Source organism: Heterodontus francisci, chromosome 11 (genome assembly GCF_036365525.1).
Source record: "Heterodontus francisci isolate sHetFra1 chromosome 11, sHetFra1.hap1, whole genome shotgun sequence".
NCBI classification, from domain to species: domain Eukaryota; kingdom Metazoa; phylum Chordata; class Chondrichthyes; order Heterodontiformes; family Heterodontidae; genus Heterodontus; species Heterodontus francisci.
In genome coordinates this window covers 92,848,269-92,873,997 of record NC_090381.1, presented here as the reverse complement: position 1 = coordinate 92,873,997, position 25,729 = coordinate 92,848,269, and the positions used below count along the sequence as shown (strand labels likewise).

Sequence of the window (25,729 nt, the reverse complement as noted above, 5' to 3'; positions counted from 1 at the left end):
CACTTCAGCCTGGCTTCTGAGGCAGGGGTGTACTTAATGTGAGATCCCTGCAAAAGGAGAGTAAAGGATAAATGAAAAGAATCTTACCGGGAAACCTGTTCTTCCACATTCACCACGAAGACCGGGATTTCCCTTCGTGCCTGGTAATGCTGGTCTGCCTATAATGGAAACAAAACAAGTCGTATATACCAAAGGCAGACCACAAAAGTTATTCAAATTTTCAAATCTTGCTATTCTTAGAAATTTGGAAAACAGTAAATACTAATGAGGAGTGTTACAACCAGGTGAGAAAGAGGTCTAGGGTTCCCTTTCAGTCTTTACCTGGTCTTACCATAACAGGGTTTAATTTTAAACACACTGCATTTTTAGCTCCCCCTTGGTGAATCCTTGTTCACCGCTTTCCAATTATAAGGCAAAGAAACCAGCACAAACAGGCTTTCTTAGGTTTAAAGAAGAAAAGTAGAAATTTATTAAACATAAACTTAAACTCTAATTTGGTTAACGCCTACGGATACACACCACGCCCCACGCTAGCATGCATATGTGATACACACATGCAAATAGAGACAGAAAAGAACGGAAGAAAAATAAAGTGGAAACGTTTGAGGTATTATTTGAAGAGTTGTTGTTACGGTTCTTCGAGCTCACTGTAGAGTCCTTAATTGTCGGTAGACCTTGCTTTTCGCTGGGGTCCAGTATTCTTCTTAAACCTCGTTCACTGTAGGAAACTTTTCTTCCTTGGGGTTCATGTGTCTTCAGTGGATACAGAGGTTTGTGAAAAAGAGATGGGAGCAGACAGGAGAGAGATCTTCTCAGTCCAGGAGCAAACAGCTTTCTGCCAAAACTCTTTGTACAAATTCAAAGAACTCAAGTTGCCCAGTATGTTAGTCCTGTGACTAGCTGATTTGACCATGTCCGTTTGTGTATTCGGCCACCTTAGCAGTTAACCTGGAATGCGAGCTCCCCCACCTTCAATGTTTGGTGATCAAAAGTCCATTGTGGGTTGAATGTCAGGGAATGACTGCTTTGTCCTTCCAAACACCGTCTGTTAATATGCAAATGTGTTTTCCAGCCACGATCTGTTCAACAAGTCCTCCCCTCACTCCAGTAACAGTTTAAAATCAAAGTTCATGACAAAATTAACCTCCCTCATTCTTGGCAGGTGGGGGTCTAGCATGACAGGAGACATTCTGGGACATTTATGACGTGGATCTTAAATAACATGTTAAGCCTGAGTAATTGTGATAAAAGTAATGGACATTTCTCTCCATCTTCTTTCCTGTTTTATATGGGAAAAGGAACCGATGAGGGCTGCAGACTACATTTTCTCGTAGGGGTTGCAAGGAAAATGTGGCTTGCAGCTCTCAATGATTTATAGCCTATCATTTATTGCTTACCCCACTGCTTTTATGGGCTTGATCTTGTTCTTAGTCCGATATCAGGTTTTGTGGCGGGGGGATGCCGGAGATTTGGAGCCGCAGCGGATACCATGGAACCCAATGCTGGGATTTCCGGGTCCTGATCTCCCCGGAGGCGGGGAAGCTCTGTGGCGGAACCTCTGCTGTCCTGTGATGGGACCTGCGACTAGTTTAAATATGTTAAATACCTCTTTGCATAAATTTCAATGTCATCTGCCATGATCTTCCCATCCGTTCCTGATCTTGAGCTCGGTGTGCGGCACTGACGCGCCTTCACTTGCTGGCGCCACTGAGGAAGGGAGGGGGTCACCTCTCGTTCTGTTTATAGATGGGGGGGATCAGGGATGGGGTTAACGCTGCAATCTGTATGTAGATGGGGGAGGGGGAAGGGGTCAACTCTGCATTCTGTATATAGATGGAGGGGGGGAGAGGCAAAGGGGTCAACTCTGCATTATTTTATGGACAGGGGTGGATGGGGGCAACTCTGCATTTGTTTGCAGGGCTGGCAGCCTTTAAACATGGTGCCAGCACGTGCTCCCACATCAGATGACACCGTTATTGGCATCGCCGATGCTGCCCTGACCACATAATTGGGAAGGGGTTGTGGGGGAGGGCGGCCGCTGTAATTATGTTAAGTGGCCACCTGCCTCAGAATTGCGGTGGCTTAGGTACCGTGCGGGGTGGCTGCCATTTGTCTGCACCCGCCACACAACAAGACCCGGCCCATAATGTCCCCTATCATTTACCTTCCACACCCATCCTCTTCTTACTGCTCCCTCTTTCCCATTGTTAGCTCTTCCTCTTTGTATTGTCCACTCCACCTCTGCATTCTCCTATCCCCTTTGCTCTGTTGTCAGCCAACTCATCCTTAAACCTCCATCCACATCCTCTCACTCCCTCTTGCGTCCTCAAGGGCAGGTAGTGAGAGACCAGAGGCTTCTCAACTTGTTTACCATATACTGCCCCCTTACATCTGTTTGCCTTAATTAAGCTTTGTTGTTTTCCAAATTCAATTTACTTATTTTTTCAAAGGAATTCAAATTAGGATGTGGAAAGACATTCTGTCTGTCTGCCTCTCTCTTGCTTTTTCCTTATTCTCTCCATTATAATTTTCAACAATTAAAATATTAAAAATTTCTAATTGTCAAGAAAACATAATTGATTATAGGCATTCTGTTTGCTTCAAAATTTGATTTTGAAAATTACAATTAGGAAAAAAGACATTTTCTCTCAAGTTTATGTGCTTTCTGAGATTCATAGAATGCAAAACCCACATCAGGGGCTGGATTTTATGGGCCCCCCTGAGGAGAGGTCGGAGGCGGAGGGTGCCCACAGAATCATGACAGGTGGCAGCGGAGTTGGAGGGCTTGTCGCCACCCTGTGCCAAACAATCTTGCCAAGGGCAGGATAGGCCTATTAACGGCCACTTAAGGGCCTCTTCCCACCACCACTGCCTCCACCTCACAGGGAGTGCATCTTGTAAAACGAAGCGCCCTCCCTGTAAGCTTGCGGGGGGGGGGGGGTTGAGGGGGTGGGGGTGTCCCTCCTCCATGGGCAATCTGTGGCCATGCAGGCCCCTGACCAGGAAACAATGCATCTTCTAGAACCCCCCTTCCCCTGGGCTTTACGAACAACCCTCAACCCCACTCGCCAGGGCCTTCCGGCCTGGCCCGGGCAAACCCACCTCACTTATCTAAGGTCCAGGTTTCCAGCGCTGGGCCTAGGTTCAAGGCCTCTGCAGTACTGGCAGTGGCCACTGTTCCCAGTGGTACTGCTAATACTGCTGAGCTGACAGCACTGTGATCGGCTGGCAGCTCTTGGAGGTGGGATCCCTGACTTTAAAGGGACGGAGATCGTGGTGTCAGAAATATTGCCTCCAGAACAACAGAGGATTGTGCTGGGAGGGTGCGAAAAGGCCAAGGCAGGGTTCACACTTCCTTTTCAGCACATTGCCAGGAGCCCCGCCTCCTCCACAAAATCCAGCCCAAGATGTTTAATCAGTATAGTCTGTTATTTTCCTCACTCAGACACAATCATGCAGCCTGACTTTCTTAAAAAAACATTTCAAACACACCTTACCTGAATACAGCTTTGGAATTTTATCTAGTTTGACTTCAAATAGTTTTGACAAAAACAACTAAGGAAAAACTTCTAGAAGCTCAGAAAAATATTCCAGCAGTTCAGTTAACTACAGTAATTGGTACAGATGTATCCTGGGTATGTAAATGTAAATTGGGTATATCATACCTGCTCACACTGCATTCAGTAACACAGTCATTGCCCTGGGCAAAGTATCAAAGCTTTTGGGAAGAATTAAAATACGATTCAATGGACAAATATAATCAATGTATTGTAAAATATGGAATTAATTTATTGGTTATTTGGAGATGAATATTAGTAAATTTTAGACTCTCTCCATTACATACCAGCTAATAAATGCTTTTCTGTGGCTCAGTGCTATGGAAAAAAATATGATTTTTGTTTCATTATAACATTAAGGATGCAATGGGATCAGCTCACAGGAGGGACCAGCCATAAAGAAAAAGATACTGAGAAATGAAATAGTTTGCAGTCACATAATTTATATCAGACAATATGTAGTGTTACAGCATTACCTAACACATAAAATAAAAATCTATTATGTGGGTATTGGTATGATATATATTAAGATATCAGTAATAGCTTACCAGGTATTCCTGGAGGGCCGGGTGGACCAGGAGGACCAGGCTCTGAAATTCCACTACATGTTACACATAGGTTGCCTTTATCACCTATAATAACAGAAACATAGTATATGAACCAATACAACACATTGTTAAAATTCCACAGCAGATACACACTGCAGCATTGATTGATAGCCATCAAATTGGGTGGCACAGTGGCGCAGTGGTTAGCACCGCAACCTCACAGCTCCAGCGACCTGGGTTTGATTCTGGGTACTGCCTGTGCGGAGTTTGCATGTTCTCCCTGTGACTGTGTGGGTTTTCGCCCGGTGCTCTGGTTTCCTCCCACAGCCACAGACTTGCAGGTTGATAGGTAAGTTGGCCACTATAAATTGCCCCTAGTATAGGTAGGGGAATTGAGGGAAGGTGGGGATGTGGTAGGAATATGGGATTAATGTAGGATTAGTATAGATGGGTGGTGGATGGTTAGCACAGAGTCAGTGGGCCAAAAGGCCTGTTTCAGTGCTGTATCTCTAAATAAATAAAAATTGAGACATTCATAACATATGAGTGATATACAATTACTGTATCCCAGTTAGGATATTGGACTGTCTCCTGAATAAGCATTGTATCCTATAGGGTTCGGATATGCATTTTGTGAATAGCATGTTCCATAGTTTTAAGGCAAGTTTAAATTTAAACTACAAGTGCTTTTTATTTTACGAATTTCAGTACATTTTTGTCACCATCAAGGTGAGCGATTTCAGTACAAGGAGTCTAATATTGTCCCACTATCTTTCTCAGTGCAAAACATGTCCAGGTCAGGACTGGTGCAGGGTAAAACTTCCTTCCCACTGCAATAACAATGAAGTCACAATTGAGGTTGTCATACAGGAAGTTAGGCCTGATAGTGAGCAGTTTGACCACTCTGCTGCATTTAGAAGTGCTTGGATGCTATTCTAGAGCAGGATTTTGCACCCATGGCAGGATGAGAATGGAGGCAGGCGGGCGGAACAATTTGTGCTGCCAGCCAGCATGCCGGTTTTCCAGCACCACCCCACCCCTGGGCCATTCTGCCAGAGATGGGATCGGGGATGGAAGGGCTACCCACCTGCAAGAGGCGAGTAGCCAATCAAAGTAAGTTAACGATCAATTAAGGCAGGCCCCTGTGGTGTCAGGAGCAGGCCAACTGCCTGGAGGCAGCCTCCTGGTGACAGACTGGGTGGGAGTGGAGGGTGGGGGGGGGCAGAACTCAGGCAGGCTTTAAGGCCCTGCCCACCTGCCTGGCCACAGCTGTAGCCACAGGCTGCCCTGTGGATGAGTTCCCCCTCTATGATGGTGACCTGGCAGCTGTGATCATTTTTTAATTGAAAGAGTTTGAAAAGTGGCGAGAAGGTGCCTTATGATGGAGGCTCCTTCTCTCTCACTTACCTGAACTGCAGGGTTCATCTGCTTCCGTGCTGCAGGGCCTCTTGTTGGCTCTCCAGCTTCGAGAGCCCACTTGCCATCCTTAATTGGAAGGCGAGTGCACCCATTGGCCACTAATTGGCCAATTCAGGGAAAATCACTGCTGGGTGACTCTTTCCCACACAGTGCAGGGTCAGGACCCGCATTTGACCGCAATGTTGGGGTGCCAACCCCAAAGCCAAAATCCTGTCCCTGATGTCCGCCTGCTTTGGAGTTTTAGATCAAGGGCCTGAGGAGGTTGTATATTTACAGAGTCCTTGAAGCCCTCTCTCACTTTCTGTGTTTCCTTAGGCTGATACAGAACATGAAGAGCAGTGGGAAATACTAAAATGATGATCAATAGAGTGCAGGAGAGACATATTGTGCTAAAAAAAAGATCAAACTAATTAATAACAAAACACCCTGCATGAATAAATACACAAAACTGAAAATAAAGAAAAAAGCATACACTAAGAACACAGAAAATAATGGAAAGGTTGACAAAAGGGAATATAAAGTTAGGAAGTAAGTAAAAAAATAAAATTAGGAAGGCAAAGAGGAATTACAAAATTAAATTATCAAAGAATATAAAAAAGAAATGGTAAAGTATTCAATAGACAAATAAATAACAAAAGGAAAATCACAATAGGTATAGGGTTACTAAGCTATACCCAAACTAAACTTACTGGTAATGACAGCGAAATGGCAGAAATATTGAACAATTACTTTGGCTCATTGTTTAACATGGAGACTAACAAAGTGAATATGACATTAAAAAAAGTGGTCAAAAAATATAAAAACAATTAAGATAGAATGGGGAGAGATAATTGATGGACCAATCCAACTTAGAGAGGATAAAAACCCCTGGTCTGCATGGATTGCACCTGCGCATGTTAAAAGAGGCTATGGAAGAGATAGCAATGGCACTATGACACACATATATATATACATATATATATAAATTCATTAGAAAAGGGAATAATCCCAGTATTTACAGCTAATGCTATATCTATATTTAAAAAGGGAAATAGAATAAGTTCAGGGAACTATCAACCAGCTTAACATCAGTTGTCGGAAAAGCAATGGAATCTTTACTGAATTCTTTGAAGATGTAACAGGAAGAATAGAAAAGGGTAACGAAGTAGATGTAATATATTTGAATTTTCAAAAGGCCTTTAATAAGGTACTGTATAGATGAAATGCGACTAAGTCACAGCATGCGGAGTCAAGGGATAAGTAGCAAAATAGTTAGCAAGCTGGCTACAGAACAAAAAACAGAGATTAGGGGTTAAAGGGAGCTACTCAGACTGGTAAAAGCTGGGAATGATGTCCCACAGGGACCACTGTTGTTCACAGTTTACATTAATGATTTGGAATCAGGAATCAGAAGTGCATTTTCCAAATTTGCAGATGACACCAAATTGGGGGATATAGTTAATACTGAGGAAGACGCAATAAAATACAAGAAAACGTTGATAAACTTGTAGAATATGTGTCCAATTAGCAAATTCATTTCAATATAGATAAGTATCAGGAGGTGAATTTTTGTAGGAAGAATAAAGAGGCTCCATAGTGCTTGGATAATAGTAGTCTAAATGGGGTATTAGAGCAAAGGTGTACAGATATGAAAATCACTAAAAGTAGTGACACAGGTTAATAAGGTTAAAATAAAACTAAACCAAACATTGGAGTTCATTTCTAGAGGGATAGAATTGAAAAGCAGAGGAATTGTGCTAAACTTGTATCAGACCTTGGTTAGACCACACTTAGAGTACATATTATAAAAAGAATATACAGGCACTGGAAAAGGTGCAATAAAGCTTTACAGGGATACTAGAACTGAGGGAACATCCTGATCAAGAAAAGCTGAACAGGTTGAGGATTTTTTCTCTCTCTTTTTTCTCAAGGTCTTTAAAATTATGAAGGGGTTTGATAAGGTAGAGGTAGAAAAGATGCTTTCACTTATGGGGGAGACTAAAACTTGGGCCCATAAATATAATATTGTTACCAATAAATTCAGTAAAGAACTCAGGAGAAACATCTTTATCCAGAGAGTGGTGTGAATGTGGAACTTGCTACCACATGGAGTAGTTGAGGCGAATAGCATTTAAGGGGAAGCCAGATAAGCACAAGGAGGAGAAAGGATGGGGTTAGGTGAAGAGGGGTGGGCTGAGGCGCATGTGGAGCATAAACACCAGCTTAGACCAGCTGGGAAAAACAGCCTGTTTCTGTGTTGCAGGCTCTATGTAATTGTATCCTCAGTGTCTCAGGTCTGTTCTTTTTTCATTCATTCACAAGATGTGGGCATCACTGAAAAACCAGCATTTACTGGCCATTCATAATTGCCCTTGAGCAGGTGGTGGTAAACTGTCTTGACAACTGAATGGCTTGCTAGGCCATTTCAGACAGTAGTTAAGAGTCAACCACAATGCTGTGATCTGGAGTTATATATAGGCCAGACCAGGTAAGGATGGCAGATTTCCTTCCCTAAAGAGTTTTAGGGAATCGGGTGGGTTTTAACAACAATCTAGTAATAACAGGACCATCATTACTGACACTAGCTTTTTATTCCAGATTTATTTACTTAACTGAATTTAAATTCTCCAGTTGCTGTGATGGGATTCGAACTCAAGGATCATTAGTCCAGACCTCTGGATTACTGATCCCATAACATAATCACTATGCTACCTCCCTGTTACTTTGCTGATGACCTGAGTTGAACTATGCGGGCTTTTCACATAAAGCATTAAGCAAAACCACCCTATCTTTGAGCACCATCCTTCAATTGCTCAAGGGAAGTAATGGATGGGCAGTAAATGCTGGCTTTGCCTGTGAATGAATTTTAAAAAACAGACCTGAGACATCGAGGATACAATTGCATAGAGTCCACAACACAGAAACAGGCTGTTTTGCCCAACAGTCTAAGCTGGTGTTTATGCTCCACACGCAGTCAACATCCATAACAAGCTGTGCAGGATTGCGTGAAACAGGAAATATGGAAATCCTGTGTAGTTGTGAGATAACATAAGCACTAGTTATAGGTGTGAGTCACTGCAAAAGCTATATTGCGACATGCACAATTCTTCAATCTAGCTGCTGGCATCAACTGAGGTGAAAGGTGAATTGACCAGAGAAAGTTCTTGACTGTTACTAAAATGCTGGACAATGCAGACTAAAATTGGGTAAAGGGGAGATGTGTGGTTTTCAAACAGAAATTTATAGTGATACAATAAAGATGTTGATGATACATGAGTGGATTTCAGTTAAAGCAGTGAATTTTGGCAGTAGTAGCTCCTATGCTTTGCATTGTGCTCTGTCCTTCTCCATGTTTTTCATTTTCACAAACATCACTAAATCTACATCAATGAACAAATGTTCCTTGCTTACCTTTGTATCCGCCTGGGCCACGAAAACCAACAAAACCCATTGGTCCGGGCGGCCCTGGAGCTCCTTGTCGACCATTAATACGGATTGTGTCACCTGAAAAAGTTCATTCAGAATGTTTCATTGCGTCAACAGGAATTTTCTATAAAAGCATTTTATTTTTGCTCCCCTCTCTTGTTCTTCAGGAGTAGGCCATTTAGCCGCTGAAGCCTGTTCTGCCATTCATTGAGATCATGGCTGATCTCCCCAGGCCTCAGCCTAATTTGTGACCCTTGTGATACACCCCTGCCAGAGTTATAGTGGGACTATGCCAGCCAGTTTGGGTTTGTAACCCCCATGCCTAAGGTAAGCAACATAAAATGAGGAAGATGAATGTGAAATCACATACTAGGGGCTTGTAAGTGAGGAACTAGTTGACATTTCCACAGAGGAAAATTTACTGATACCAACACCTCTTTTCATGCTTATTGCAGTGACTTTTAGAACTGGAACAACTGAAGCAAGGTGCATTCAAGCTGCAACACATTGCAGCAGATCATCACATGCAAACAACCTTCCAGTACACTAATATATATATATATATTATCTAGATATCTATATACACACACATATTTGCCTTCATAATGGAAGACTGTATTGCAATAAACAACACACTATTATATGGCATTATAAAATTGTTCACTATAAATTGAAAATGGATATAAATATTATACCTGGCAAACCCAGAGGACCTGGTGGGCCTGGAAGTCCTGGAAAGCCAGGAGGACCTGGATGACCTATCAAAATCTTCCCAGGGTCACCTTTATCTCCCTTTGGACCCATTTGTCCAGGATATCCAGGTTGACCTTGGGGTCCATGTCTGGAGATTCCTAAAGAAAGTAGTAAAAGAATTGGGAACAGATGTCATGCACAATAATGTACATCATTAACATATTTTAATCTGCTTAACCTGGCACAGTGTTGCCTGCTGAAACCACCTTCTTCTGCAAAGAAGAGTATGCATGTCTGCTTATGATGGAATCTGTGGTTTGTGGGACCCATGGAGGAACGTGTGTGAGCCATGGTCTGAACAGATGACTTTTCAAATGCTCTGACAGGTGCTCTGATCCTGGTTTCCAATGTTTGTTTCTTTTTTTGAAACATTGTCTTAGCAGCCTGAAACCAACCTTCAGGTTGCTGGGGACGCAAAAGCTGGGTGAAGGCAGATAGGAAAGAGAGAGCCAATGGGGCACATGACCAGAGGGTGCATTGCAGGCAGGTTGGGGAACTAAAGGCTAATCCAGGGGCTATCCCTGTTACTTAAAGTAACTGGTTAACCAGACCCAACCATACTGTGCACAGGGTGGTCCTGAAGGGCTAGGATAAAGGATAGTGTTGGTGGATGCAGGCCGTCTTGCCTGTCATGAGCAGAGCTGAGAAAATTCTGGAAAAGTGCACCATTTTGGGGAAGACCATAGCTGTGGAGTTTGTCTTGAAAGGGAATTGCTGTCAGAAGACCTTAACTGTGGTATTCATGTTGAAAGGAAACTGCTAAATCATTGAAGAAAGAAGCTGAAAATCTACCTGAGGAAGTTCAAAGCTTTGAAGGACTGTGTAACGGTAATCAGTACTCTATATGCTGAGTGGACTGAATAGCAAATCTGTGAGATATTTCTTTGTTGTTAATGTGTAATTTATAATATATATACTTACTGTGATTTCTCTGTTAATTCGTGTTTAATTTATGCTAATTTTGGTTTGATGCTGAAGTAAAATTTCCAAAACGTGAAATATTGTCCATTCATTTCTTTTACTGTAGTCATTCAGAAAATTGGATTCTTTTGGTTTGTTGGTCTCACGGAGATCACAACATGGGGGGCAATTACGCAAAGGCTGCATAGCAGTGTAAATATTACTCATTCTAGTAAAGTGAAATGTAAGACATCTTACTAGCTGAAGACGGTAAAGCAGGGTAGATACTTTTGTGCAGTCAGTTCTACCTATGCATAAACATTGTTAGTAAACAACCTTTCTCAGCTGCAAGTAAACACATGTACTATTTCTGGCTTGTTGTAATCATTCAGAAATATCCCAGTTATTTCTCTTTTGTGCTCCACTTTCAGAAAGGTACTGGCCAAATTTGAGTTAATAATGCTCTTGTATGAATTATTCAGGTACATATGCTCTTACCCAAAATCTCATTGGACAGACATTTTTAATAATATAATTGCCACATAATTCCAAATATAACCATATAAAAGGATGCCCTTGCATGGTGGTATATGACAATTGACAGTGTTTAACGTTGCCTTTTTCTTCAAAATAGACACTGTCTTCCACACATCTTATCAAAGGTAGCAGGTAGTTGACAACACACTGATCTCCTGTATTAATGCCTCTCAAATCTGCTTAATCATCTATTCTTTGTAGGCTCAGAGAGGATTTGTCCATTACCTCACACCATCTGCATTAATTTCCTTCTACTCATTCTGCGGATATGGCTGTTAGCCAGGCCAGCATTTATTGTCCATCCCTATTGCCTTTGAGAAGATGGTGGTGAGCCTTCTTCTTGAACCACTGCAGTCCATGTGGTGAAGGCACTCCCACAATACTATTAGGTAGGCAGTTCCAAGATTTCGACTCAGTGGCCATGACTTGCACAGCATCACCTGTGAAGCAAACCATTTCATGCCTTGCTTCCTCTATTGGTGCTCCAATATCATCATTCAAGGAACAGCACCGTACTTTTCGATTAGGCACTTTACAGCCTTCAGGACTAAGCATTGAGTTCAACAATTTCAGATCATAACCTCGGCCCCCATTTTGTTTCCTTTTTCTTTCCTGGTTTTGTTTTTTTTCTCTTTTTTCATGATCAGATGGTAGCTGTTCATGATTCTGTCATTCACACCTCCTCTAGACACATCTTTTGTTTCTTTACTTGTCCCATTAAAAATCCCTTTTGCCTTGCACCATCAACCCTTTTGCCATTTAATCTCTCCTGCCTTCCCCCCTATTATCTACCTTCTCTTTTGTTCTTTTTCCCACCCTCTGCCCTTTCACTGATTCTGTACTTGCTTTAAACCTGTTGCATTTCTAATTTTTCCCAGTTCTGATGAAAGGTTATTGACCTGAAATGTTAACTCTGGGCTGGATTTTGTGTAGGAGGTGGGGCTCCCAGTCCCAGGCCGAAAAGGCAACCGCCCCCCAACCCCCACCCCGGAGCAATCCTCCGGTGTTTTTCAATTAAAGGTTCACAAGCCAGGATCTCCATCCCTTTAAAGATGGGGAACCCGCAGAGGGCCAGCAGCTCAGCAGTATTGGCAGCACCTCCGGGAGCATAGTGCAGAGGCCTTGCACCTAGGCCCAGAGCTGGAACCCCGAACCAAAGTTAAGTGAGGTGGGGTCACCAGGGCCAGTCCAGAAGGCCCCAGTGAGGGGGGTTGGTGGGGGGAGGTAATCGTGAAGTCCAGGGGGAAGGTGGGGTCCCGGTGGGTAAAGTTGTTCCTGGTTGGGTTCCTCCGTGGGCCACAAATTTCCCACAGAGTCGGTCCCTACCAAGCCCACAGGGAGGGCGACTCATGTTGCAAGGTGTCCTCCCTACCCGGCGGAGTCCCCCCTGCCGCTGGTTAGATCCCAGCCGCGGCGGGACCAGGCCCATAATTGGCCTTTAATAGGCACATAAGGGCCTCAACTGGCCTCTGGACGGGAAGGCTGTCGTCAGCCTATTCTGCCCCTGGGAAGTCACTTGGCGATAGGTCCTCTGCCCCACCGACACCCTCGCCACCCTTCGTGATACTCCGTACCCCACCCCACCTGCTTCCCTGCCTCAGACATACCCATAAAATCCCAGCCTCTGTTTCTCTCTCCTCAGATACTGCCAGACCTGTTGAGTATTTACAGCATTTTCTGTTTTTATTTCTGCATTCCACAGCTAGATTGGAGGACTTAGCACTGTTTCTAATATTGATGTGCCCATTAAGGGCATTAATGGATGAATTAGCACCATCACTGAAGGTTTTTGGTCTGAGTGGCTGTTCAGCAATGTGTTAAATATATTACATCCTCGCTAATATGAGTAAATCTGAGTGTTCCCGAAAGTGCCCAAAATGGGGGGAAATGAACTCTGATTAATCAGAGTTGTGTGAGAGGGTTAATTACATTTTATTCATCTAGGGCCATATTTTCCAACAAAAGAGGGAACTACCCAGACTTTTATTTTATTTAGACATACAGCACTGAAACAGGCCCTTCTGCCCACCAAGTCTGTGCCGACCAACAACCACCCAATTACACTAATCCTACATTAATCCCATATTCCCTACCACATCCACTCCATTCTCCTACCTACACTAGGGGCAATTTACAATGGCCAAATTATCTATCAACCTGCAAGCCTTTGGCTGTGGGAGGAAACTGGAGCACCCGGCGGAAACCCACACGGTCACAGGGAGAACTTGCAAACGCCGCACACGCAGTACCCAGAACTGAACCTGGGTCGCTGGAGCTGTGAGGCTACTGTGCAGCCTACTTTTAAAAGTGTTTACTGACCCCACCCCCCTTCAATCAAAATGGTGGGGAGCAACCATTTTACTTGTACCGATTGTGTTAGTAGATTTAATTAGCAAAAGTGACCAAAAATCATGAGATCGTGATGCGCCTATAATAGTGCTTCTGTAACACTTTTGAACATAAGAACATAAGAAATAGCAGCAAGAGTTAATCATACAGCCTCTTAAGCTTGCTTTGCAATTCAATAAGATCATGGCCGAACTTTTACATCGACTCCACTTTACCAACCTATCAGGATAAAATATTAAAAGTTCTGTAATCCAGCTCTGGAGATCCTGCTGTTTGTGTATCATGGCTCAATAACAATAGAGGAGGAATAAAAAGTCCCAGGCATATATTCAGAATTCCAGTAGAGACACTGGGGTGGAGGGACAATTTTCTGTTTCACTAATATAATGAAAAACATATGGCATCTGTTTTCTTTAAGTCGCTTCCTTATCTTCCTGATGTTAGGAAAATTAAAGTTTCAAGCTATCAAATCATCATTTGTGCACGTTAAACAAAGGATGTTGTAAGCAAATGAAATTGTAGAAACTTTTCTCTTATTAATGTAACAGATTCTGACGGCATAAAAAAAATCAACAACATACAAAAGTATTGTGCAGATCTTAAAAGGAGAAATAAAATAATTTGAGAAAAAAAAGTTATGATAAAGCACGGGTAAGAGTGACTTCAGATCCTATTAAGCTTAGAATTTTGGGCATGGAGTTATGCCCATTCAGAGTTTGGATAAATGCATAAAATGTGTTCTCTGATGGGGGGGGGGCAGAGCCATGTTAATAAGTTAAGCAGGGTCTCAGTGGATGTTACAGGAGCGGCACAAATGGTCAAGGAAATTTGTGTGTAGCGAGGTTCTGGTGTAAAACCAGCATAAGTCACTTATGTGTGAATTTCCTTGGAAAAATCTCTGATGTTATGCTGCAGTTATGCTGAAACTTTCCATAAAATTTCAGGTTCGCATCTTTAATAGGAATTACTGAATAAATGTTGAACAACAAAGTTTTATTCAGTGATATTAACCTTGGTTGAGCAGTAGAATAACATCTATAAAAATGCAGTGGTGACTCCGTAATATTTAAGTCAAGGAAAATACCTTTGCGTTCACTAAAAACTTTTCCATATGTGTCTTCCTTAAGAAGTTAAGAGCAAAATACTGCAGATGCTGGAATTCTGAAATGAGAACAGAAACTGCCGGAAATGCTCAGCAGGTCTGGCAGGATCTGTGTAGAAAGAAACAGAGTTGACATTTCAGGTCTGTGACCGTTAACTCAGTTTCTCTCTATACAGATGCTGCCAGACCTGCTGAGTATTTCCAGCACGTTCTGTTCTCATTCCTTAAGAGGGTGTTGTTGTTTCAACCCTTTGTAGTCAATACTAACTGAAATTCAAGAGTTCGGACTTGTGACTATGAGATTGTGTATTCATCTTTAAAAATAAAGCAAAATATAGGGTTCTGATGAAGGGTCACTGACCCGAAACGTTAACTCTGCTTCTCTTTCCACAGATGCTGCCAGACCTGCTGAGTGATTCCAGCATTTCTTGTTTTTATTATATAAAATATAGGGTCTTACCTGGTTTTCCCAGTAAGCCCGGCTGGCCGACAGCACCTGTAGAGTTAGAAATAAATAAATCATTTCATTTTGTAACATACGAATTATGGTTGAGTAAGCTGAAACAAGATAACTGCCTTGAATTGCTGAAATTTATCATGATTTTCATTTAATATATGTAAAACTCTTAACATGAAATAATTATTTGGTCATCAAAGCTTTGAGAGACTTGAATTGTTTCTGTCGTATTCAGTGCCAGACTTCCCCCTTGGCCACTGTTCCTGAAATATCTATGGGCACCAGCAAAGCCTCATCATCAACCAACTTCATCCTGAAGCACAGCTACAATGCCATCTAGAGCTTCAGGCCACATCTGCAAAGAATCTCAGCTATTGCCTTGCGATTACCTCAATAATTCACCTTCACAGAGATTGATGGCTTGTGCTCTATTTTCCTGTCTTTCTCCTTCCCCAAGATCTTTTGCTTTAAGTTGCCCTGTCACCTAACCTACCTTTACTTGGAAGGTAACAGGTTCCAACCTTCCAGGCCATAACTTCTACAATGGTCAATAAGAAGGTATGCAAAAGCAGTTTAATTCAAGTCACAACTTAAAGCATGACATAGGAACAGGAGGAGGACCTTCAGCCTCTCGAGTCTTTTCTGCCATTAGTTAGATCATGGCTGATTGAATGTTAACTCCATCCACCCGCCTAGGTTCTGTCATGCAGCTTAATACCCTTGCCTATCAAAAATCTATCCATCTGAATTTTGCAATTTGCAACACACACACACACACACACACACACACACACACACACACACACACACACACACACACACACACACACACACACACACACACACACACACACACACACACATTAACAGCTTTGCTTGGGTGGAAGAGAATCAGCAGCACAGATCTGCATTCTACAGCATATCAGGACAGCAATGATGTCCCCCGATAGAAAGAATTTTGAAGCTTAATGAGATGAAACAGTTCAGTTGCAGCCCAAGGTTTATCTTCAAAATCAGATCAATCAGCTTTCAAGATCTACAGCGCTGACATGAAATAGCTTGTGAACTAACTCCAGACCAGAAACCTAGAAACTGGTGAGAACATGAGAAAGGATTTTACTGTCTTTGAGGTAAGTAAGCTGACTGTCCCACCAAGGAAGTAGAAAGATGAAACGATACTGTCAGAAAAATGGAGAAAGACTTAATTTTGTGAGATTTCACTGAAACAAATTCAATGAGGAATGGCAGGGGTCAGATGAGTTATACTGGTCAGATACAGACCAGGGAAGTGGGGTCAGAGTAAAGTAATGGTCATGCACAGGCTATAGAACAATTGGAGAGGATGAACAGTTAGAGACTAAAGAAAGCAATGTCAGAAAAGGAACAGATTAAGTTTTTCTCCCATTCTGAAACAGGCTTCAGTAGTCCATCACTGACCTATATAATGTACACAGATGATAACCGTGGAACCAGAACTCCAAGCCATTGATATAGAGGAAATTTATCAATCATCACCTGGCAATCCTGGTTGTCCTTTGGGTCCTGTAGGACCTGGATAGCCACGATCTCCTTTTACACAGTGTCGATCATCTGCCTCACCTTGCTGCCATAAACATAAAAGACAATGCTGGGTTATCATAATGAGATGATGCAGTGAGGTTCTGTTAGATGCAATGACCAGGATTTCCACCGGAGCTACACCACCTCCCTGGGATAATTCCAATAAACTATAGCATGAATTTGTTCAAAGGCTGTTCTGCTGGCCCCTCACTATCCTCTGCCACTTCCTGGACTTACTGCCTGAGCAGACAGGAGATGGAGACAACGCCAGCCTGAGTACTGGCCAAGTTATTCAAAGTGCATCCGAATGAAGGGTACATGCCATCCAATATATTTCCAAAGATTTGTAATATACCAATGCTGAGTGCCAGGAATGTCTATGCATTTCTGAGACATGTGAAGGAGGAGGGGAGGGAATTAATTTTAAAGGCTCTTCAGAAAGTTGGATTTAAAAAAAATATTTGGTTGACCCCACAGGCAGCTTGCTCTAACACACTGTAACAGGTAGCGGAGGCGTGTCACAATGAGTTTCCAACCCAGCCAAGGTGGGGGCCCTTGACAGAGATGGCAATCCCACTGGAAGCCCATTAAAACATTTTCTGATCACAGAAAATTGGGCATCATCAGGTGCTGGCCATTGGCACAGGAAAACTCCTGCCCTGTGTAAGATGTGACAGGATTCTACCAAAGTGGATAATCACAGTCAATCTTTATTCAACAAGTGAGGATTTATACACACACTTCAAGTAAAAGGTGTCGCTATGGGTACCCACATGGGTCCTAGTTATGCCTGTCTTTTTGTGGGATATGTCGAGCATTCTTTGTTCCAGTCCTACTCAGGCCCCCTCCCCCAACTCTTTTTCCGGTACATTGATGACTGTATCGGTGCCGTTTCCTGCTCCCGCCCCGAACTAGAAAACTTTATCAACTTTGCTTCCAATTTCCACCCTTCTCTCACCTTTACATGGTCCATCTCTGACACTTCCCTTCCCTTCCTCGACTTCTCTGTCTCCATCTCTGGGGATAGGTTTTCTACCAACATCCATTATAAGCCCACCGACTCCCACAGCTACCTCGACTACACTTCTTCACACCCTACCTCCTGTAAGGACTCCATTCCATTCTCCCAGTTTCTCCGTCTCCGACGCATCTGCTCTGATGATGCTACCTTCCATGACGGTGCTTCTGATATGACCTCCTTTTTCCTCAACCGAGGATTTCCCCCCACTGTGGTTGACAGGGCCCTCAACCGTGTCCGACCCATTCCCCGCACCTCTACCCTCACCCCTTCCCCTCCCTCCCAGAACTGTGACAGGGTTCCCCTTGTCCTCACTTTTCATCCCACCAGCCTCCATATCCAAAGGATCATCCTCCACCATTTTCGCCACCTCCAGCGTGATGCCACAACCAGTCGCATCTTCCCCTCCCTTCCCCTGTCAGCATTCCGAAGGGATCGTTCCCTCCGCGACACCCTGATCCACTCCTCCATTACCCCCACCACCTCGTCCCCGTCCCAGGGCACCTTCCCCTGCAATCGCAGGAGGTGTAATACCTGCCCATTTACCTCCTCTCTCCTCACTATCCCAGGCCCCAATCACTCCTTTCAGGTGAAGCAGCGATTTACTTGTACTTCTTTCAATGTAGTATACTGTATTCGCTGCTCACAGTGTGGTCTCCTCTACATTGGGGAGACCAAGCGCAGACTGGGTGACCGCTTTGCGGAACATCTCCGCTCAGTCCGCAAGCAGGACCCTGAGCTTCCGGTTGCTTGCCATTTCAACACTCCCCTCTGCTCTCATGCTCACATCTCTGTCCTGGGATTGCTGCAGTGTTCCAGTGAACATCAACGCAAGCTCGAGGAACAGCATCTCATCTACCGATTAGGCACACTACAGCCTGCCGGACTGAACATTGAGTTCAATAATTTCAGAGCATGACAGCCCCCCATTTTACTTTCATTTTTAGTTATTTTTTCTTCCTTGATTTTACATTCTTTTTTACATTTTTTACAATTTTTTTTTGCATTTATTTCATTTCATCTTAGTTGGTTCAGTTTGCTTACCCACTGTTTTTTTTCAGGTTTGCACTTGCTGCTGTTCAATATTCAGTGTATTTACACCTAATCTGTACTAATGCTTTGTCTTTCAACACACTATTAACATATTGTTTGCCTTTGCTCCGTGACCTTTTGGTCAGCTTTGTGGCCTGGTCCAATCTACACCTTCTCCTTTGTTATCTCTTGCCCCACCCCCACCTCACTTGCTTATAATCTGTGACTTTTCTAATATTTGTCAGTTCCGAAGAAGGGTCACTGACCTGAAACGTTAACTCTGCTTCTCTTTCCACAGATGCTGCCAGACCTGCTGAGTGATTCCAGCATTTCTTGTTTTTATTTCAGATTTCCAGCATCCGCAGTATTTTGCTTTTATTTGAGGATTTATACACGTTGTTTATACACACAAATGGGGATTAAGAGATGATTTAAAACAACTAACCAGTGGAATAGAGTCCCAAAAGGCATATGAGCTGCCTGTCATTTAAGTTATTCATTGTTATGAATAATGCAATATTAGTGCTCAAAGATTCTCTCTTAACACAGTGACAGAAATGTAATCCTTGTGATAAAGGCTATTGGTTCCTATTATTCGATTAGACTATGTGACCTTAATGTTACCCCACCATATACGGAGTTTTCATGCAGCCCCTCTTCCTGACTGAGACACGCTTTATCTAAAGAGGTACTAAAATCTGGTTCAAGTATAATTTATAGCACTTGTGTTGAAAAGACTTTCAAAATATTGGTCAGTTATGCTGACAGGATTCCTCCCTTATAATTAGTTGAGTTGTTTTAAGTTCATTAATAGCAATAATTTTTTGCTGAGTTGAACCCATATCAGAATATCTAGTATAAAAGCAAAATACTGCGGATGCTGGAAATCTGAAACAAAAACAAGAAATGCTGGATTCACTCAGCAGGTCTGGCAGCATCTGTGGAAAGAGAAGCAGAGTTAACGTTTCGGGTCAGTGACCCTTCTTCGGAATATCTAGTGTCAGATCAACATTCAGCACAGAAGGAGGCCATTCAGCCCATAATTTCTGTGCCAGCTCTTTGAAAGAACTAATCAATTTGTCCTGCTGCCATGTTTTTCTGTTAAACATAATTTTTAACTGAATGAAATACATTTTGTAAAGAGCCAAAAAATACCTCAAGATTTTCCTGTCAGAGAGGAACTGGGGAAGGGATGGGAAAGCAAAGAAGAAGTTTGCATGTAGAATATATTTCGGTTATGCACTCTTATAGAGTTGGTATGACCAATTCTCCGATATTTAATTTTATTGTATGCCGAAACATTTGCCACTGGAGAAAGTAAATGGAAAACAAAAAGTGGAAATAAGTTTATGGTAAATCATTGCCATTCAAATAAACTCTTCTCCTTTGAAGATTCTACATAGAGGGAGTTGAGGTGAGTGGAATGTTGATGAGACAGGACAGTTTATCAACGAAACAACTAGCATTAGCTAATGCAGAATGATGCTGCTGTTTCCATCTAATGGTTGTAATATGTCCCTTACAATTTTGAATTCTTTATCCCACAAACTCCAGCCGAGCTGTCATTTCAGAAAATATTTCCAGTTATGGACTTTATTCAGCATGTGGCTCCATATCCAAATCCCCTTTGTTTCCAGATGCTGACTGGGTGGTGGAGAGACAAAACCTCTGCTCCTGAAGCTAAGTCTTAAAGTAATATGTCATAGTGAAAGAGTTTCAAACCAAGGTTGGTACTTACTGGACCAGGTGGTCCAGGACGACCAATTTCCCCTTTCCTTCCCTAGAATAAAACAATATATTAAGTATGTTAACAGTTGTTAAAAACATTTAGTATCTGAATAATTGTTACAATGAAACTTAATTGTAATGATCAATTAGTCACAATGTATAGCAACTTACTGGCCTTCCATCTCTTCCTGGAAATCCCAGAAAACCTGGCTCACCTTTCCATCCCTGAGATACAAAAAATAAAATATGACACAGCTCGCAATGTGCTCATTTCCTCATGAGTTAGGTAGTATTCAGCGTCAACTTTGAAAACAGTATTAACTTTGAAAAAGATGCCTAAATTACATATGCTAATTTCAGTGGCACAATTTGTCAGTTAAATAATATTATTAATTAAATAATAACTATCAAGAAGATGCTGGGGCAGTTTTCTCATTTGAGCATGGTCAGAAAGGCAAACTCCTTCTGCAACAAAAGTTTAACTGGTGAATGTCTGAACATTATTATTAAAGTCAGACCAACCTGGGGCCCTGACAGTCCAGGCGTCCCACTTTTACCTGGTTTTCCCTAAAAATAATCAAAAGAAAAAATGAATTGTGTCAGTTTACAACTCTATAATTTAATTCTATAACTTAAGTGAAAATAAAAACATGAGCACATGTAGATTGTGAGTTACAGAGATAAGCTTGATTTTAATGCTAAAACACTAACAATAAATCCTGGGTGCAAACAAATAAGGTAAAATCTTACAAAACAGAACTTAAGAATGAAGTGAGATCATTCAGTTGGGCCTTGTGTTTTGTATATTATTCAAAATGAAAGCTAACTAATATTTTTAATTGGAATAATATTGAATATTTGAAATTCAGAATGATGGAGAAAAATTACCAGAATGTGAATTACAAATAGAATCAACAAATGATGTCCATATTATTGAGCTAATACTCTGCGTATGTAACACAAAAATACATACTATATATGTTATAGAAAGAACATGTGCAAATATATATTATAAACAGAATAGCATATACCATAGATTGAGAACACACAGATAGTGGTATATTTTGCTCTGCTTGTTGATATCAGTGAAAAAGTTGGTATAAGTATAAACTGTTTAAATATGCTTTATAATTACACTGACTTTTTATTAATGCTATTAAACAGGGAGAGTATACTTGACTGTGTATGTTATTCAGAAAAAAATGCAGTATACTATATATGTACATATTACAAACAAAATACATATGCTGTGAATCATAGAAAGAACATATGCAGCATTTGTTATATTGGGAACTACACAGTGTACATCACTGAGGGCAATAGCACTTAGTATATGTTGATGAATATACAAAATGTAGAATATTGAGAAAATAGTATTATTGTCATTTCAAACTGGTAAAATAGAAGAACTGGTTTCCATTGTTTTAGTGGATAAGTGTAGTGCCCAGTGTAGTGTTAAGGCAAACAGACCAGAACATTTCTAACTTTATCTCTATTCTGTGCTCAGTTGGATGGTCTCAGCAGAAATGCACAACAATTCACCTCTGTGCTTGGGACCAGGGAGGGAGACCTTGCTGCAAAACGTGTGTGTGTGCAAACATTGGACAAGAGCAGTGTCAGCCTCGACTGTGATGCCCTTATGGTGAAACATTTGCTGTTTAAACTTAATTGGGGAAAATGACATCTTGAGTAAGGCACTAGTGGAACTATATGCTAGTATGAATTATCAACTGCCAGCGATGACAGGAAATATAATTAATAAAAGAAACAGTACTCAGATTCCCAGGCACATTCTGCATTATAATCACAGATGGTAAAAAACAGCTAACTTACCTCATGAATATCTCTACATACTGACAGGGCAAAAGCAATAGAAAAATAGATTCTAAAGCCTTGTTACCATGACAACCACCATAATTTCTTGCTATGTACAAACATTGTAGTTCAATTACATTTTTTTCTAGGGCTAGATCATGGGCATTGGAGCTGGTATAATACTCTGAAGCCTTCAGGCCCACTTTAACCATTGATTATTATATAATCTGCAAGTGCACTTTATTCTATATGAAGGTCTCCTGAACTCCTATATTAATTTGGAACTATTACTTCACTCCTGGCTCTCCACTATTTTCTATAATAATTATACTTGAAATGCAGTTCCTTATTCAGATAAAATAGGGTAGATTTTCAACTTACTGCCCAGGTGTAAAACTGGCAATGCGAATCGGCTGTCATTACAGAAACTGTTCGATTTTCATTCCAATAGAAATCAAAATCAGGCAGTTTCTATAACAGGCAGTTGATCTGCCACACTAGTTTTACATCCAAAGATTATATTACCCTTACTGTACACAGTGGTGCAGTGGTTAGCACCGCAGCCTCACAGTTCCAGGGACCTGGGTTCAATTCTGGGTACTGCATGTGCGGAGTTTGCAAGTTCTCCCTGTGACTGCGTGGGTTTTCGCCGGGAGCTCCGGTTTCCTCCCACAGCCAAAGACCTGCCGGTTGATAGGTAAATTGGCCATTGTAAATTGTCCCTAGTGTAGGTAGGTGGTAGGGAATATGGGATTACTGCAGGGTTAGTATAAATGGGTGGCTGTTGGTCGGCACAGACTCGGTGGGCCGAAGGGCCTGTTTCAGTGCTGTAACTCTAAATAAAAACAATAAAAATATCCACCCTTCAGATGCTGTTTTGTTATTGTGAGTCTATGCAATCCAACGATTAAGAAATACACGAGCAAAGCAGTCATTAGTGAATGCAGAAATTTTCTCCCTGAACTAATCAAATCCATTTCTAGACGTCATGTCATACCGGAGCCCCTGGATCTCCTTGTTCTCCTTTGTCTCCCTTCCATCCAGGTGCTAGAGAACCCTACAATAAAAATAAGGAAGTCGTATTATTTCACACCGATCAAAATGCAAATAGGATTCCACTGCTCATTTAAATAGCCAGGGCAAGCTGCCCCCCAATCCCGTGGAGGGGGCGGACTGTCCGATCCCAGCAATGGCGTCAGCTGCCTGTGCGCTAGCACCATTTCTAAAGGGCTGTTAGCCCTCCTGGCATATTTAAATATTTAAAGAAAGATTTAATGAAATTAACTAAATACATCTCTTTTGCCCTTCTCCCATCCCACAATAACAACTAAATATTATTTGCTCTTCCCCCCCCCAAAATACTTACCTTTACCGTCTGACCTTCCCCCCCAATCTGCAACCCTTCCCACCATCCCCTAAACCCATGACGTTAATTTGACTCTGTTCCCCCACCCTCCCCACCAGTGTTGCGCCTCATTTCCCCGGACGGTGATCCAAAGGCATGGGAGCACCGGATGCCGGGCCAAAGATCACAGCGGGACATCAGGAGGCGCTGTAAGTTTATTTAAATTAATTATTTAAATTAATTTAAATATTCAAATTGTGGTCCCATCACCCAGCTGTGGGGAAGCCGCCATGGTGCCACTGGGTGGATCGGGCTGGGCCCTGCCGCGTCGAGGTCTGTGGTGGGCCTTATCCAGGTCCATCTGCAGGCCCCACCCACCATGGATCACAACATCGAGGGCTCCTTAAAATCCTGCCCATTGTTCTTCTTGTCTGTGAGGTTCCCTTCAATACAGAGTGCATCCTGTGAACATTTCTCTGTTGCTGAAATTCTAAGTCTGAGAAGTCTCTATCTGACTTATGCAATACCGATTGTTTTTCTTTAAATGTCACAGGATGGGGAACAGCAGATAGTTAAGCTCAAGTTAGTTTGTGTTTAAGCTGACTGGACAGTGTCATTGAGAGCATAGATTTATAAAATAATCACCAGTCCTACTTACTGGTAAACCCGGGGGGCCTGGAAACCCTGGGTCTCCAGGGGGTCCTGGACTGCCCTGTTGAAGAAAATAAAGCTCTTGAATTTCAATGAATATGTACAACTTATTATACATGTACTATTTTCACACTAATTCTGTATATACATGTCTTGCATCTACCCAGTGTTCGCCACACTTCTAAATGCCACACCTGCACCTGACTGGTCTAATTTCATATAAAATAACATCAATCACAATTCAACAGGTACCAGTGAACAAGTAGCAACTGTAAGTGATGAAGAATTTCTAGGAAGATGTGTGCAAACTATCAATAAAGGAGCAGAAGTCAGCAAACAGCTATCAATACTATCAATAAAGCAACTAGCCAGGAGCAGAAGGGCATCCAATGAAATGACTTAAATATTTTTTTGAAAATCTCTCTTGTTGCCATCTTGTTTTGTCATAATTCGCAACAAAACCTTTCTAAACTTACCCGTAAACTCACCAACTCCAACTTACCCATAACTTATGCACTCTGACAACTCCTGCATGCACATCCCATCAATTTTCCATGGAGGTTCGACTTCTCCATTTGCCCATCCAAAACTGCTTAAGTCAATGATTAGCCTTGAGACAGAGCCAGGCCCAGGGCAGCCGGGGCCATTCGAGACTTGATAAAAAAAACAATGAGCTGCTGTGGGGATGCAGCCAGAGGCAGTGAACAGTTCCTGAAACACTGCAGCTCTGTTCTTCTCAACTGGGCACCCCCTGCCCTTCCAATCGGCAATCTGTCTAATGATATATCAAATAGTATTTCAATTTATTATCCATCCTTTGAGGTCGAGTATATCTCATTGTAATTTTTATTGCTTTTGTAATCTATTCCATTTTATTTTACATTTTTAATATTATATCCTTACAGTTAAATTCCATTGGAGATCAGCATCATTCTAGTAGACTCTGGAAAACTCTCTATTGAAGTGGGCTATGGACACACATCTCAGTGCTTTAAACTAAAAGCTGTATAACACAACACTCAGCATTTAAAATATTAATATTGCATGCTTTCTTTATATCCATTGAATCTAATGCACTGATAAAAAGGGGAGAAGTAAACATGGTGTTTTATATGGCATAGGAGGAGCTAACCATGCTTTACAGAGAAAGAGTGATATCATATGGAGGAGAAGCAGCTGGTCACATTATTCCTCATGGATGGAAAGAGAATAATCACATTGTTAGTCACGAGGGGAGGGGCAGTTGTAGTTTTTTTATAGGATAGGAGGGGCACTCACGCTGTCCTTCAAGAGCGAGGCAGAAACTAACATTAACTGAAAATTGAACGTTTTCAGCAGTTGTGTCAGTAAATCTATTTTATTCGATTATGCAATCTCAAAAAGTCGATTTTTTTATCCATTAAAGCATTGGAGAGATTTGCTCATGAATCAATGACACACTCAGAAAGGGCAGTCTCTGTCTCCAGGCTCACAGGATCTTCTCTGAACTGTCAGCCTAGATTGTGTGCTCAAGTCCTAGCTCTTGGAGCCACAATCTTCTAATTCAAAGGCAA

General features: G+C 42.0%; 1 protein-coding gene across 7 annotated transcripts in view; it reads right to left on the bottom strand.

The window, feature by feature from the left end:
* LOC137375383 (collagen alpha-5(IV) chain-like) overlaps positions 1 to 25,729 on the bottom strand; it is a 228,792-nt gene that overhangs the window by 90,143 nt on the left and 112,920 nt on the right. For all 7 annotated transcript variants that reach the window (XM_068042500.1, XM_068042501.1, XM_068042505.1 and 4 more), the window contains exons 14-24: positions 24,184 to 24,237; positions 23,178 to 23,237; positions 20,888 to 20,932; positions 20,537 to 20,590; positions 20,376 to 20,417; positions 16,543 to 16,630; positions 15,031 to 15,066; positions 9,625 to 9,780; positions 8,915 to 9,007; positions 4,106 to 4,189; positions 88 to 158 (exon numbers count right to left, since the gene is read on the bottom strand). In XM_068042500.1, coding sequence (XP_067898601.1) covers positions 88 to 158; positions 4,106 to 4,189; positions 8,915 to 9,007; positions 9,625 to 9,780; positions 15,031 to 15,066; positions 16,543 to 16,630; positions 20,376 to 20,417; positions 20,537 to 20,590; positions 20,888 to 20,932; positions 23,178 to 23,237; positions 24,184 to 24,237 — 783 coding nt within the window. The remainder of the gene's footprint in view (positions 1 to 87; positions 159 to 4,105; positions 4,190 to 8,914; positions 9,008 to 9,624; positions 9,781 to 15,030; positions 15,067 to 16,542; positions 16,631 to 20,375; positions 20,418 to 20,536; positions 20,591 to 20,887; positions 20,933 to 23,177; positions 23,238 to 24,183; positions 24,238 to 25,729) is intronic.